Source organism: Equus quagga, chromosome 4 (genome assembly GCF_021613505.1).
Source record: "Equus quagga isolate Etosha38 chromosome 4, UCLA_HA_Equagga_1.0, whole genome shotgun sequence".
Lineage (NCBI taxonomy): Eukaryota > Metazoa > Chordata > Mammalia > Perissodactyla > Equidae > Equus > Equus quagga.
Window position 1 is genome coordinate 86,495,194 of NC_060270.1, and position 17,327 is coordinate 86,512,520.

The 17,327-nt window shown below is 35.8% G+C and overlaps 1 protein-coding gene across 2 annotated transcripts in view; it reads left to right on the forward strand.

Moving 5' to 3' along the window:
- The window catches only part of KYNU (kynureninase), a 108,480-nt gene that overhangs the window by 66,517 nt on the left and 24,636 nt on the right, over positions 1-17,327 (forward strand). For both annotated transcript variants that reach the window (XM_046659629.1, XM_046659628.1), the window contains exons 9-10: positions 4,587-4,685; positions 5,479-5,552. In XM_046659629.1, the coding sequence (XP_046515585.1) occupies positions 4,587-4,685; positions 5,479-5,552 (173 nt within the window). The remainder of the gene's footprint in view (positions 1-4,586; positions 4,686-5,478; positions 5,553-17,327) is intronic.

Genomic DNA, 17,327 nt, shown 5'->3' on the forward strand with positions numbered 1-17,327 from the left:
AAGTCTGAGCTGCCCAGGCAAACGAGGAAGGAAAGAATACCCCAGAGACAGAGAAAGGTTTATGCAAATAGAGAGAGGTAGGTATGGGCCCCTGAGACAGGAAAGCTGGAAAGGATCAGATCATAAGGGTCTTAAAGTCATACCAAGGAAAATGAGTTGCATCTTGACGTTAATGGGGGATTCTTTGAAGGGATGCAAGGAGTCTTATAATCAAATGTGTGATTTACAAAGTTCACTGGGGGCCAGCCCAGTGGCATAGTGGTTAAGGTCACAGACTCCACTTCATGGGGCCCCTGGTTCACAGGTTCGGATCTTGGGTGCAGACCTGGCACTGCTCATCAAGACACTCTGTGGCAGTATCCCACGTGAAATAGAGGAAGATTGGCACAGATGTTAGCTCAGTGACAATCTTCCTCAAGCAAAAAGAGGAAGATTGGCAGCTGATGTTGGCTCAGAGCCAATCTCCCTCACCCCAAAAAAAAAAGAAAGAAAGCTCATTGGAGGAAGGCTGACTGGAAGTACTCAGAATGGTTAGAAGTCTACTGCAGCAGTTTGGGGATTGACTATAAAGCAAGGTGACATGGTGGCTGAACACTGCTGTGCTTGTATGTGGTTTTATCACTATGAGTGTGACCTCTTATGGGTAATTTTAATAAAAATCTGTTGGAAAATATTTGACATTTATTTTAAAAAATGAATAAAGTAGGAACTCAAGTATGGAGTTTGTTTCCACCTAGTTACATCATTTTACCTACTCTTAGCGGTAAAATAATGAAAATATTGATTGGACGGCTGTGGAGAGGTTTTGGAGAACTAGTAGCACTTTATTTTTAAAATGCTGCCATCTAGTGAAACTTCGGTAAAATCACTTTGTGGTGTTCTCACTCAAGTTTGTATCTTCAGGTCCTTTACTCAAAACAGTTACATTTTAATAATTTATGTTTTCTGCTATCCATGGGGAAAGAACTGTATATGCATTAAAACATCCTGTAGGAGCCTCAAGTGATTTTTTTTATGTGGTACCACAGATGTGACCACGGGGCTTTTAATAATGGGCTGTGGTAGGTAAAGCTTCATGGGTTCTTCATTGTGCCATTCTTTATAAATAATTGATAATAAAATAGAAGGGCTGCCTTTTCTAGTCCTTGAGTTTTCCAGGAAAAGTTGAATTGTACAAATATATATATGAAAAGTTGAGTTGTAAAAATTGCTTCATAAAAAATGCTGCTTTAATTAGAAATGTTGGCAAGAAAAAAGATTTCAAATTTAGAACTTTTTTTCCAAATGGAATTTCAGTATTAAAAATGTATCTTAAAATACAAACAAATGTGTGTGTGTGTGTGTATCTATTCAACCTAAACATTAGTCTGAAAATCAGGTTTTGATAACCTCTAAATTTTGATGAAGATTAATTGTATTTCTTTCCTGTCACTCCTAAAACTTATATTAGCATGGGTCATCTGTCATATTTTTATGATACCTATTGCTCATTTTTTGTGTGTGAGAAACAAAGAACTCCCAACCCCAGCCTCAAAAGACAAAAAAATCAGTTACTAGGTGCTGGTAAGAACTTTTTCTTTTATGACATGCTAGTTCTGGCCTCATTATAATGAGTCAGGTTCTAATTAATTGACTCTTCAATATATTGAGTTTTCTTTATGGAAACTAATGCTGTAGGGTTAGGGATCAGCAAATCTTTTCTGTAACAGATGAGATAGTAAATATTGTAGACTTTGTCAGGCATATGGTCTCTGTCGCAACTACTCTATTCCGCTTGCAAAAGCAGCCACACACAATATTTAAACAAATGAGACTGCTTGTGTTCAAATATATATATATATATATTTTTATGAAAAAGAGGTTATAGTTTGCATCCCTTTGTTCTAGGAAAAGTACCTGTAATAGAGTTTGGGGTTATTTATTCTTAAGAGGACTTAGAACAATCTAAAATTGGTCCCTCCACAATTATTTACTTCAAAAACTTCAATTAATAGATGTGTTTCTTCAAAGTTGCAAGAGATCTAAAGTTTTGAGAATGTAATTATAATATGTGCACTTAGTAAGCTAACAAAAGAACTCAGAGGTGAAACATTTTTGCAAAGTGAACTATCACCCTCATTTAATGATCACTTTTTTTCTTTTCTAATTCATGTTCATGTACAAAGTTGTCTTAATGTGGAATGAATCATTAGATTCTCTAAGTGAAACTTTTCACATTTTGATATGCAGAAAGCTAAATGGTTTTGATAGTAAGCCATCAAATTAGAAAGTTACTATTTGGGTACAATTTAGATAATATAAATTCACTGCTCCAGGTTGTCCTTCTGGAAACTTAGTGGAAACAGGTTTAGTTTCTAAAACACTGAATTCTACTAGGCAGACATACAAAACACTTGAAACCATAAAACCATATAAGTAAATAACTAAGACAGAGTCAGATGGTAAGAGGCTGTTGGGGTCTCAAGTCAACGTATAGGGGAACACAGTGTAGAGTCAAAAACAACATCATTTTTATGGGTCACTTTTTGTCAGCTGATCTAGGCAGTACTTGGTCACAGGGATCCTGCTAATCTCAGCTGAGCTTACTCATGCATCTCTGACCAACGCAGGGAAGGTGGGGAGAGTGGCTGATCCAGACTGAGCCCAGATGAGGATGACTCTGATCCACCATTTTTTTCATCTTCCATGTGGGCCAGCAGGTTGGCCCAAGCAAGTCTTTCTCACAGAGATGACAGAGGGCAAGAGAGAGCAAGCGTAATCAGTCAAGTGCTTTCGAGACTCTGCTTGGATTACATGTGCTAATATTCCATTGGTCAAAATAAGTCACCTTGTCTGATCCTCATGGCAGAGAATTGGACCCTGCCCACAGTGGGAAGAACTGGAAAGTTACGTGGCAAAGAATGTGGATACACAAGGGACAAAGAATTGGAACCATTAAGGCAATTTACCGCAGTGTATATATACTTGAATTGGTTAAATTAAATATGAAGTTGATGCGGGGTTAAGTGATCAACTGAAAACTTCTGTTAACTGCTTCAGGTTAGTAGGATACACGAAAACAGTGGTTCTCAAACTTTTTAGTAATGCAAACCTTTTACAGGCTTAAAAAAATCATTGAGGACCTCAAAGAGATTGTGATATTGTGTTTATGTCTGTCTGTATTTACTGTATTTGTAATTAAAAGAGAATTTTTAAATGCATTTATTTATTTATTTTAGAATAACAGTAAGAAACCCATTTTAGAATAACGATAAACTCATTACATAGTAACATAAATAATCTACTGTTAGGAAACAAAACTATATTTTCTAAAACAAACAAACCAGGAACATTTTATATTTGTCAGACCTCCTTACTGTTTGGCTCAATAGAAGACAGCTGGTTTGTTATATCTGCTTCTACACTCAATATCGTAATTTCTTTGCTTCATGAAACATGAAGAAAATTGGTCTTCATACAGATATAGTCGGGAAAAGCAGAAGTAGTTTAATAGCCTTTTCAATTAATTGTGAACATTCTTTGCTACAGTACCAGAATTTGACAAGTGAGAACTTCTTGAGAGCTGTGGGGTGGAATATGAAACCAAATCACTGAACGTCCTGTGCTTTGTTACATTGAAATCCATTGGTTTGCATTTTGAATAGATATTTTATTCATGCATGACATCAAGTTATTGGTCATTTGGAAAATTTGCATCACTGAGTTAGGCGTATTTTCCAAATGTTTATGTATTTCATTATGTATTATTTTAAAAATTATAAATACTTCTTAAACTCATCAGAAGTATCTTCGAATACTGGAAAGTAGTCATACTCATAGAAGTGGATACAAGTTTTCCAAAAGTCTAATTTCCTTTGGAAACTAGTTTTTTCCCTGGCAACAAATGCTACGAGTCGTTTTCCTTGAATTGACAGAGTCACTTCCTTTATTTTCAAAAGAGTGTCTGTCAACTACCTAAACACGAATTACTATTGTTTGTCTATCGGTTTCTGTTTCATGCAAAAATGGTTCTTCATGAAGTAAAAGTGGCTACTTCGATTGGCAAGTCAAATAATTGCAGAAGTGTATTACCATGTGACCACCATCTTACTTCAGAATGTGGTCAAATGTTTTAAGCATATGTTCTACATTAAGCCTTAAAAATATGAGAATTCAAGTGTTAAGATTTAATACAAATTTATCATTTTTACAGCTTTATCATGGAGATTTTTAAGTGAAATTATCTTTTCTTCCCCCCTGCGACAGAATGGCTTTGACATACAATGACTGCTATCACACTTTGATGCCATGTCTTGATTTATGCTAAGGTGCCATCAGTTTTACCCATTCCTGCTTTTGCGTTATCAGTGCAAATGTCAACACAGTGAAGAAGGCAAAGAATGTCTTCTTATTATGAAAATTGTTTTGACCTGAAAGGGTCTTGAGAATGCCTAGGGTTGTGCGGTTCATTCTTTGTGAACCACTGCACCGCAGGATAAACAGTATTTATGGTACCACTGTTTGTCAAAGATTTTCTTAAGGACATTTGTACTTACTATTCCTAATCATCAAGCAAATTCAGAACAGTTTTCTATGTTCTTGCCCAGGGTTGTTTTGTTGGCTTTGATCTAGCACATGCAGTTGGAAATGTTGAACTTCACTTACATGACTGGGGAGTTGACTTTGCCTGCTGGTGCTCCTACAAGGTACAAACTAGTTAATATATTTACATCTTTTTATTCCACACTGACATAAATCTAAATGAAAAACTGGATTGGTGGCCAATTTAAACTATTTGAATTACTTTCCTCCATTTCTTTCATTGCTGTGTTTTCGGATTTCAGTTAATTGTAGAGTCATATGATAGAATAGTATGATAAAAAATTAAATCCTGGTATTTCCATCTATTATAGAGTACTTATTCCTTCAATTCCCTGGCTACTATGAAAAAGTCAGGAGGTTCTACAGAAAAAGTTCCACACTTAAACTTAATTCAAATTGATTAGGTTCTTAATTTTTTTGTTGATATGTTGTGAAATTTCTACATTTGTATAGATAATTCTTATGGAATCAAGTTGGTATTGACATTTGAAGACTATTTAATTGGCAGGTAACATAGACATGAAACCAATTTTATTTTAACTTAGGTGTTTTTAAAACACAATCCTCTTATTATTATTTAAAAATTTTTGTGACAAAATAATTGACATGAATGAGCTTTGAAATCGGATAGACTTCGGGAGAACTGTTGTCAATGAGTTGCTGCAAAATTTGCCTAAAAAAGTGTTAACTATTTATTCTTAATTAATAATGTTGTCTCATTTGTTTTTCTGTGAACAAGGTGACCCAAAATTCTGTTTTATTATTAAAGCTCAAATAGTCACACATATTGAAACTGGTCAAAAGTTGGTTTCATAACACAAAAGTCAAATGATTACATTGTTTATTTTTGTCATATATTCAGGTAAACCCATACAATGTAATTTATTTTCCGTCCAGTATCTAAATGCAGGAGCAGGAGGTCTTGCTGGTGCCTTTATCCATGAAAAGCATGCCTATACAGTTAAACCTGCGTGAGTACCATCTTCAGATTCTTCTTTGGTGATGAATAGATTAATCTGAATCAATAAAATGCTAAATTTACATTAGTTCTTTAAGATGCTATCCAATAAGAATCTGGATTGATTATAATTATTTTACTACTCTTTTAACAATGATATGCTTTATCAGAAATAAATGCTTTCCGAAGAGTTCAATGGGTTGAAAAAGAAATTTAATCACAAAAAGGGAAGCTTCAGTGCTAAAAAATGAGTCACTGTAATCATGTAAAGCAGATGGTTAAATGCAAAGAGACTACCTAGTTTTTTTTCAAAAGTTAGACTTTAGAAAATTTCAGATTCCTCACATTGATGAATAAGTCAAAGGGAACCAGAGCTGTGCCTAATAGAGCCTTAAATGTGGTATGTTATTATTAAAATTACATCTACCTTTAAAGCTGGAAACATTATATGATGGTCTTGTAAGGAATACCTTCTGTCCTAAAAGATTTTATAATCCATGAAAACTGAGGCAGCTGAACGCTGAACAACAGACTGACTGCATAAAAAGCAGTACTTTTCTATTTTATATAACTTTCTCCATTTTTTAGAGCAAGGATAATTGCAAATGTGATAAACCAACAAATTCACACATTTTTATTTGACTTGGGGACTCATAAGTGTTCCTTTCATTTTTATGGTATGGAAATAAAGAAATTATATTCTGGAAAAAAAACTTTTCATAGTTGTATCAGAGTGTGTGTGGTGAGGAGACTGTCTAGATTTCTAATAATATAATGATATTTGATTAGTTTTCTGAATCTTCTCAGCCACTGGTTGAGAAGTATAATCTTTACAGGAATGGAAGCTGAATTGGTAATAAAGCTTGGAGCCCCTCACATTTCTGAGGTTCTATGCATATAACTCCTAGAAATTTAAGATGGTTTTCTACAGTTCATTTAATCGTGTCTAAAATTTCTTCAGTTTTTAAAGTTTTAAAATTAAATAGAGCATTTTCTTTACACAGGTATTTTGTCAGGCAGACATCTTCCTTGAATATATTGTCGCTTCATCAGATTTCTCCCCATGTCCCAAATTTTCTGAAAAGAATATAAAGCATATATTATAACAATACCATCCATGTTTTAAAAGTTCTCTTTTTCATTTTTAGCAAACTCTATTGATGGCATTTTGTGTAGTGTAATTGTGTTCCAAATAGACAGTATATAAGATATTGTTCGCTTTTGTACGAAGACTTACCACTCTGACCATTTTCCACTCTCCACTTATTTTCATTGTAATTGAAGATCTGATGTATTATATCAACCCAAAGGGCAAGCAGGTGGAGTCTCAGGGGGGTGGTAGTAATCTACACAAATTCTTGAGAACACAAATGTTAGCAGTTTAACTCTGACCTTACAGCACAAGTCTATTACATTTGAGATTTCTTTCACCATTAACTGCCCTTCGGGGATGAGGAACAGAAGAAGGCCAAGGGGTTGTAGTGTGCTCACATGTGCCCCATCTCACAGAAGCGCAACATCCTCTAGACACTCTAATTATTAAGTCTATGCTCCCAGGAGAAAGACCATCTAGACAGACCAGATTCCCACTCCAGCTAGATCCCTGCTGGTCCATAACCTGAAGAATGTTCCTTGACCTCTCAGTGTTCTAGTATCTAAATAAAGATAACATCAGCATCTACCTCACAGGCAATTATTGTGAGAATAAAATGGGATGTTGCATGGAAAGCTCTAAGCGCAGCCCCTTAAGCATTGCTGTGTAAGTGGTACACACAAGGAGGCCAAGTACTTTCTTGCCTCACAGTGAAGCTGCATGTAAACTCGTAGACTTTTGCCAGGTAGAAATCATTTTTCTCAACAGGAAACATAACCCCAAAGGTTACGGTTTGTGACCTTTAGGACATTAAACAGATTCGTATCTTTCACCAAGCTCATTTCATCAGACCTTTGACAGACGGTCTGTGTAAGTCTCCATTCCTTGAATTCTTTCTTGTACCGGCTTTACCATCTTCCCAGTTCCCTCACTAGTTAATGAGTTGAGTGAGATCTTTAAGTGTGTTCATTTTATATTTGTATGAGAGCCATGCTACTAACTTTTTGAAAATTGTATGTTATTAATTGTCGATGCATTTTAACTATCTGGCTTTGGAGACTGAGACGACTCAAATCAGGCTTGACTCAAGATTTCTCCTGATATGATGTCAGAGTGACTAATTCCAGTGTTGCCACTTCTACCCTGTAGTGGAATGTAAATTGCTATTGATATTGCAAACTTTGTGAAGTTAACTTTGTTGCTTACAAACGGGCGACATCTGGTGGCCAAACATGTTATTTCAAACAAATAGTATCCAAATAACATTTCCTGATCCAGTCATTCATTCTTTATCAAGTATTTTTAAAGTATACATATTTAAATTATTTTTCCTTTTATATCTTTTGACTATATATTTACAGTACAGTGGTGTAGTCAAATCCTTTGATAAAGAGGTAGAATAGGATGAAGGTGGAAGCTAGGTGAGGGGTATTCTAGGTGCATGGTTGAACAGAATGCTAAGGTTGAGGAAGAAGAGCATTATGGGAGTGGTTGGCCCACCTAATGTAGAGGGTGGATCCCAGGATATGTAACCCCGCATTGTAAAAGTTTAATATTCAGTGTATAATTTTGAAATATCTTTTATATGATATTTCCATTAGCAACTGGTAAATTACATCTGTACCAAGAAATTTCACTTTCTTTTTTTGTTTAAATAGACAATTTTGGCCATTGTTCACAACTGATGACCTAAGACTTTTTCCCAGAACCCTTTGCCAATAAAGAGAATGAGACCAGAGTCAATCCACTGCATTAAGCGTCATAACTCAAGCTGTTATTGTCAACTAGAATTTGACCTTTTCCTAGTTTATCATCACCTTTTCTCATTCCAGTGTCATATTCCAAACCTTTTCTGCAGCTAAGAATTATACTAAATTAGGGCTGGTTCTGAATAAATGCCATCTTGGTTTTTTTTCCTTGGAGCTGACTTGAATTCAGTGTATAACGTTAACAATTATTACGCTGAGTTATGAAGGGAAATACTTTTAATTGTAAGAATTTGACAATCAGAAATGTATCACTAAAAAATGTACTTTCTTGAATTCTTTTTTTTTACTCTATAAATGTTTTCTTTTTAGGTACACTTTAGGTCAATACTTAACCTTTTGATTTTAGGGGATTCAAAGATATCTGAAGCCCATAAAAAGATTCTTCTGTAAGAGCCCATAGACTGCAATTCTAAATCCTCCCCTTTTTTAGAGAGACTCTAGTATGAAAACAGGAAGGATAATTTGAGCTATTAAGATTTCTTCTATCACTTACTTTTTTCTGTGTCCAGAGAAATCACGCATACTAGAAAACTGCTGTTCCTCACTTTCCATGCTGGTGTAACAAACTTCCAAATGCTTTCATGTAGTCCATCTCTTGAAATACTCATTTCCCCTGGGATTTTTTTTTTTTTTTTGAAGTTTTCTGAGTGCCCAAGAATGGATTCTGCTGATAATTTTGATGAAAATGCTAGAATTTCAAATCCTGCTAACACATTTCCATAATCAGCTAGAGGTGTTTGATTGAAGTCTTTAAATAGAGATGACATTTTAAAGGCTTTATTAAGGGTTTGAGTCATCTCCTTTACTGTAATAAGTGATTTGCAGATTAGAAAGAACCAACTGAAGAGCCAGGCTGACTTCAGTGCATGGTTAAGGCAAATTTTAGAACTCAGAAATTTGTATTATTATTTGGCAACTTAAAAAAAAGAAGACACATCAAACAATATTCAGGAAAACCTAGCAAAGGATAAAAATAAGCATCAACAAAATTTAGCAAAAGAATTGAAAAAATTATAAGCTTATGCAATGCTTGGCCCAACTGTACAGTTAATGTTATATGGGGAGGTCATCTAATGCACAGCTGCTCTGGAGAATGCTGACTTGATATTTTCGATTCTACATTCCTCTCCAGGCAATGCTGGAGAATGCCACAGCTCAAAACTTATCTGTAACTTAATCTTCATTTTGATTTCTTAGTGATTCCTTCGGACTTACTATTTATCACGTCTTTGTCTAGTACCTGCATTAGGTCTCCTTGTTAGAGGCTGAGAGAACAAGGAGTGTAGGTGGTAGTAGCAAGGTGTGTCAATTCACAAGACTCCAGATGCTTTCAAATAGGATGAGCCAATAGCAATAGATTTCTCAATGAGAGTTTTCACAGAATCTCTATTTGAAATATGACCAATGCCTCCCAGGGCACCTGTTCTACCTACTTAGCCTGTTTCTGGAGTTAGGTGATCAGTATTAATGTGCGTGGCTTTTCAGCCACAACTTCTTGACCTCTCAGCCGTGTTAGATATACTTGGCCATCCCCTTTGCCATGAATGTTTACCTCATAAGCTTCCAGTGTACCATTTTCTCTTGCTTCTGCTACAATGTATGTGATCACTGTTCTATATTTTACAAGGTTTACACTTTCGCTTTTTCATTGATTCTCTCCATGCCTCAACCTTTGGTCCTCTTGCCCAGCAGTGTCTCATTTACAGTCATGATTTCAACAATAGACATTTGCAAAGGACACCAATTTGTATTTTCATCTTTACTCCTTGCTTATTTTTTAGCTCTTATTTTCATCTTATTGCAAATTGCAAGATCACCTGGTTATCAAAGTGTTATCCCAGTTCCCAAAGATATGTGTTAATGTAGGAAAGCAAAGATTATCATAATAGGAAATAGTCATTAATGAACTACCCACTTACAAAACTAGCCCTTACTGAACACCCTTTCCCAATTAGTATCAGCATCTATCTCTATGAATTATTATAAAGAATCTTGATCTCTTGCTGATTATAGGATGTTTTAAATAACAGATAATGAAAATGGTTGTAAAGTAAAATTTTTAAAGAGATTCACTATTTCATGATGTGAGTGATACTGAAGAACTGCTGAATCACAAAATCACAGACAATGAGACTGTCAGAGTTAGAACCATTAACAGATGAAGGAGAGGAAATTAGACACGGTACTTCAGAAGCAAATTACTTGGATACCAAAGATTTAAAGGAAATGATGAATGCTTCAAAAATTTTTGTAGAAATGATCATCTTTATGGTCAATTTGAAAAATTTAAATGTAATTTGAAAGAGATTATATTTTGTTATCATCATATTTGTCAAAATACACCAAAAAATCAATACTTGACTTATTATATATTCTTTTTAATAATTAGCATGTTATAATTTTAATCTAAAGTATTAGTCAAATTTTTTATATAATTTTAAACTTTATATTTCAAGAGTATCTCAATCAAATCTTCTATTTTTTTCTCCACTAATTACTATAAAAGTTTGGTTACTGGTTTAAAATTAATTTATTTTAAATGACCTTTTCCCAGGATTCCATTTGTTATCATCAAATAACGAGAGTTTCCAACATATCTATATATCTTTCTAATCTCAAGAATTAAACTTGGTGAAACTTCCATTTTATTTTACTCCAACACAAGTATCCTTTCTAAGGTGCTCATTGCTTTCTCATGTAAAGAGAACGATCCTGAGTCAACTAAGGAGACATAACCAACAACTATTTTTGTACAAGAAACTTTCATAGATGGAAATAAATATAAGATATTGCCTCTGATTTTAAAATCTTACAATCCACTTGGAGAGGCACCATTCAATAGCCAAATAAATGACTTAAATGACAGGTAACACGAGTTTGGAATATGTGCCACAAGGCAACTTCTTAACACATAACTGCTAGGTGAATTCTCAGACAGCCATAGAAGCAGTAGAGGGATGGAGGACGAACTCAGAGCTGCTTCAGAAAAGCTCAAGCAAGGCAGCGGGAAAACTTCCAGAGATGAATCCTCTGCAAAATGGAATGCTATAGTAACTAAGTGAAGAAATTTACTCTCTGTTACTTTGAAAGCTGAAATTGTTGTTGCCTATGAGAGAGATTTCACTTGATTAGTTTCATAAATTTAAGGAAGTATAAAGAAGAGGAAAGAATTACTTAAATGACATTTCTTAAAGGGATATGTCAAGTGATCTTTTCCTTTTTATACTCTCCACTAGAATTTTTATGGAATCTGAGTTATTGACTTAACATTTAAAAGTCTGCCTCTTATGATAGAATTGCTCTTTATCTATTCTACGATATCTTAGAAATTATAAACAGTGGCAAAATCAAGTTTACTTTATGCTGTCTCTTAGTTCTAGAGCCATGAACATGGAGTGGGTTATGGCTGCTGTAAGCCCTAATCCCCAAATCTTCACTGTTAGGGATCCAAAAGAAGACAAATTGATAGAAGGAAGTTCATCTATGGAATCATGACATATAACCTACATGTGTCTTCATTCAGAAACTATTTTAGATCAAGAACTTTAAAAGGATCTCTCATCTTCTTGACTTGACAATTTTTTACTATGCAAAATCATCCAGATAGTTTTTGTGTGTGGTGAATTTAAACTGTGATCATAGAAATAACCTTTAGGCACTGAGGTGTGATCACAGTTAAAAATAAGTTCAGTAAATAATCTGATGTTTCAGCTCAAGAGATAAAGTAATCCTGGCTCTTAAAAGAAAGCCAAAATAGTAACTATCAGTTTAAAAAGTTATATTAAAGCCATTCTTGCTCACAAATCACTACTCTCAGATAATGATGACATAATCATTAATTTGGGAAAATTGAAGTCCTTTGAAACCTCAAAATTTATTTTCCCTTCTAAAATTGCAGTCTAGTGTCTCTGAAGATATATGAGGTCAATGAACCTTTCAAACATAAAAAGTAAAACTTGTCAAAGAGCTTCAGCTCTTGTTTTAATTACTTCAGGTTTTGTCCCTAAAGTGACCTTTGGAATCTTCAGGGGTTTTTAAAATATTAACTATGAAGAGCTATTGCTAAACTTTTATTTGTTCTTGTTGAGAAAATATGTGTTTCTCTCTGGCTCTTTATGATTGCCAAAACAGCCACGGTGCAGTGATACATGCCGAGCAGAGCAGCATGGGGAACGCTCATCACACCGGAACCCACTGGGTCCTGGTGCTTGCAAGACTGGGGCAGGCTAATGTCACAGACCACGAGAACACTTCTGATATGTGGCTAAGAGCAAAGGTCTGAACTCACGTGACCCATTTTCTCTTTGTTCACCTGTTTTGACTCCAGAGGAGAGGATTTGATTGAGTGGGAATTATCCTTTTCTCTAGAATTGAGATCTGTCTCCATCATGACCAGTTCATGTATAGAGAGCTTGCCTTGGTTCCCATATAATCCCTACTCTAGTCAGCTTTGGTCAAGGTCTCAGGAGAATTGGCACAAGCCATTGCAACTTAGGCAGAAAATGTCCATTTGGCTCTTTCTTTTAAGGGGCACGTGATCCTTCTGACAATTCATCTTGGCATGTCCAATGTGATTGTTTGAAAAACTGGTTATAAATTTCTTTGAGTACAGGGACATTATCCTTTTGATCTTTCTTTACTTTCACAATCCACAATGCCCAAGAAAATATTTTTTAAAATTTTGTCGTTGAATATATGGCTCTTTCTTTACTCTCAGTATAAGAGACAAACCATCTTCTAGCATATGGAAGCATTTCTACTTCGCAAGTTATTCTGAAGGGGGTATGATTTGCAAAATACTGTCAAATTAAATATGCATTTCCATATGTTTCTACAAAAACCAAATATATCCATGAAAGCTAGCTACAGACAACTTAAGAAATCCTTCACGAGTATTTTAATCAACATTGCAAATAGTTCTTTCTAAAGTCCTAAAGTCAGACATCATCTCTGTTTTTGTGCTTTTAACATCAATATTATCTCAAAGGATAATAAATTAGCATTTCAAAATCATAATATGTTTCAAGAAAGTATATGAGGAGAATTTTCAAAGGCTTTATTTGTTAATAAAACTTTCATGTCAAGAAAATATTGACTTAGCTCTTCTAAGGACAATATATTATTCTGAAACTTCAGTAAACAATTTTCATTAACTAAAACTAACGATATCAGGAAGTGCTTCATTATAACTATGCTTATACTAACGTTAGCTCACTGGACATATGGGAGCAAGCCTCCTGTTGAGTAAGACTGGAAGATATAATTGACTATGTGACAGGAGCTAGTGAAGCACTCTATCCTAACGATATTTACAGAAGAGTGGGCAAAAGAAAGGAGGAAAAGGAATTGAACTTTGTGATAGCTCCTCAAACTACTTTCCAGAGGAGTGTTAAATTTGTTGACTTAGAGCAGAGCAGAGCAATTGTGGATAGATGAATATTTTTTGGAAAACAGGAATTGGGCCTGCCCGGTGGCGCAACGGTTAACTGCACACGTTCCTCTTCGGTGGCCCAGGGTTCACCGGTTTGGACCCAGGGTGCGGACATGGCACCACTTGGCATGCCATGCTGTGGTAGGCATCCCACATATAAAGTGGAGGCAGATGGGCACGGATGTTAGCTCAGGGCCACTCTTCCTTAGCAAAAAGAGGAGGATTTGCAGATGTTAGCTGAGGACTAATCTGCAAAAAAAAAGAAAAAGGAAACAGGAATTAATAGAGATCTTCTTTACCAACTAAGAGTGAATTGATAACTTCTAACTGTCTAATGTCGTGGATATATCAAGCCTTATAATAGTCATGCTCATGGACTGGTTGCTGGCATTATGGATGAATGTATAATTTACAGACTCATGCAACCTATGCTGTCAGTTTTCAAGATTCTTATTTGTCATTAGTACGTTTGAATCTGGTTCTGTCACTTAGCTGTGCTTTTACTTTTTCTACAAATATGCTGGTCATCAACTGCCTGGATTTAAGCTCTCCTTACTCTCTCTGATTTTTAGTTGTTTTTTTTTGTTGGCCTCTTGTTGTAGTTTATAGCTACTGCCTTCTCTGATCCTTATTCCTATGCACTAGTTCCACCTTCCCTATATTTACCAAAACTACTGTTACTTCTGGATTCCGATATAGCTGGAACTGTAGCAATGGTGTTTCTGTTTCTCAAGCCTTTCTTCTCACTCCACATGGTAGTTTAGCAACATTAATGCCCTGCTGTGAGGGATGGCCTAAGAACTGAACTGGGGGATTGTGTATCCATGAAACTAGGCTCAAATCCTACCAAACGGAACTTAGTTCCCTGACGGCAGAGTTTTACTATGCTCAAACCCATCCTTGTTTGCACTTGGTCATCCAAATTTGGTTGGTTGGCTAGAAAAGACTGTCAGTAGAGGCTGGAAGAAACACTTTGGCTCATGAGAGATGAGTAGAGCTTGGAACAAACAAAAAGATAGTGCAAAAAAGTCTATAATTATTCATGAAATGAAATTAGTATTTTCACTGAACATTGTGGAAGAATTTTGACTCATAATCCTTGAAGGCACAGCTACATAATGCCCCTAGACTACCCATGAACTCATTAAAGAAATTTTTATTGAGTTATACTATATTCCAGGCAATTTTTAAAGTGTTTAAGATGTATGGACACAAAAAGCAAGAGTCCCTGCCCCCGTAGAGCTTACATTCCAGCAAGGAAGACAGACGATAAATATAACAAACAGCAAATTATATAATATGTTTGAGGTTGATAAGTCCTATGGAAATAGGAAAAGCAGGACAGAAAAAGGAGGGATAGGAAGACTCTATGTGGGATCCTTGGCGATGTGCATTATTAAAAAGGCATTCAGGAAAGCCCCTGTTGGGAAATTTAGATGTGGATAAAGAGATCAAGGAGTTGAAGAGTGGGCCACGCAGGTATCTGGTGAAGAGAGGGCCAGGCAGAGGGAGTAGTTTATCACAGGCTCTAACACAACAGTGTCTTAAGTGTCTGAGGAACAGCAACGAGGGCAACATGGCTGGAATAGATGGTGCAAGACAGAGATTAGTAAATGAAATTGGAGAGATAAAGCAGTCCAGAAAATGCAGGTCCTTATATGGCAATATAAAGACCTAGAAACCACACCCATTTTGCCAGAAAAGTGACATGACATAGCAACTTTTAAAATGATTACTCAGGTGGGTTTTGTGGGAATGGTCTGTAAGAGGGTAGAGGTGGACTTTGGAGAACCTGCTGGGGAACTATTGTAGGAAGCAGGCAAGAGTAACAGCAATTCAAAGCAGGGGAGTAGCAGAGGAGGTGATGAGAAGCTGTAGGATTCTGGATCTTTTATAAAAGACAGGTGGCAGCACTCAGAAGGAAGCCAAGAACAGAAACATGGGTGTCAGTTAAGGGAGGTTTACAATTAATGAGAGTGAGCCGCTCACTATCTAAAATATGGTCACAGCAAATGGGGCGAAGAAAGCAGGACCGAGTTAAGAGTTATTAGGAAATTGAATCAAGAAGACACAGCAAAACGTTTGGATAGAGAGAGAAGAAAGAAGAGCGAATCAATGACTAACTTGACGTTTGGGTAAAGGGCTGGTACACTGTTAATCAGATGTCATACAGTTACTTCATTTATCAATAGAATAATATTTATTGAGCATATACTATGGGCAAAGCAGCATGCAAAGCACTGGGGATACAGACATGAATGAGTCCCCATTGTCCTGGAATTTACCATTCTTACCATTCAGTGTGAGCAGCAAAAGAAAAGAGAGAGGTTAGAGAGAAGTCGGAGGAGGTGATATTTGAGCTGACTGGAGAAATCTTCCTCTTAGTTGGACTGAAGGGGACCAGGCAGTGGTGGGGTGTTCCATGCAGGGGATTTTATGAGCGTCTTTACAGTCAGGGACCAGAATATTGAGGTCCTTGCATTCCAAGTAAGGAATTTTGATTCTTATCATAAAGTAAAGGGAGCCACTGACTGCTTATGTGGAACAAAATTGCAAATTCAGGTCTCTTCACCTCTCCAGGTCTTGGTTTTCTCATGGGAAAAATAGTTAGGTCTGAGGGATTTCTGAAGTTCCCTTCCGGCTTTAAAACTCTGATTCTGAAGGGATTGAAATGAAACATCAGAATAAGGTGAACTGCTGGTAGGGATAGCTCAGAAACTAAAACCAACTTGATGGAAATTTATGTGTCATTGACTATGTCATTGACCTTGGTGACCCTCTTCCCCTCCACCTTTTTGTAACAGGTGGATGCAATAAGGCACAGTAAGTTCAGACTTTACTATAACTTTCTCGTCTTTTTCATTTTCTCAAGTATGAAACAGTGCTATTTATACATTTCTTAAAATTCAGCTGTCAAAATTTTTCTTATGAGAATTAAAACAATGTAAAAACTATTTGAATGAATAAATTTCTCATTACTTCCTGGATAAAAAAACTTTGTGGAACTTTTGATTCTGTGAAACATGATTATTCGATGAGGATTTTAAGTAACGTGCTTTGACTTGAGATTAGGTTACAGAGGACATTAGGATGTAAGATGACAAACATTTCAACTTATCCCCAATTGCTATTGCAGATTTTGTTTAAGAATAAACAATTATGCTGTACCCCAAATGTTCTGTGTTTTTTGCAATGCTGTAACAGTTTGTCCCATTCAGCACATTTTTTGAAGACATGAAAGCGGTAAGACAATTGTATTTAGTTCTAAGTTGTGTCCTTGAGAGAGACAGAGGGGAGGGGAGGGGAAGGAGGGGGAGGGGAAGAGGAAAAAGAAGAGGAAAAGGAAAAGGAACAAAAAGAAACTTATTCCAAGTCAGGTTCATATTCCTAAACACACACTTGAATTATTAAACATATGGTGATAAATTGTCAAATTAAAGGATACTATGAAAGCAGTCTTCTATACAAATGTAGTTTCTTTAAAAAGATTGTGAT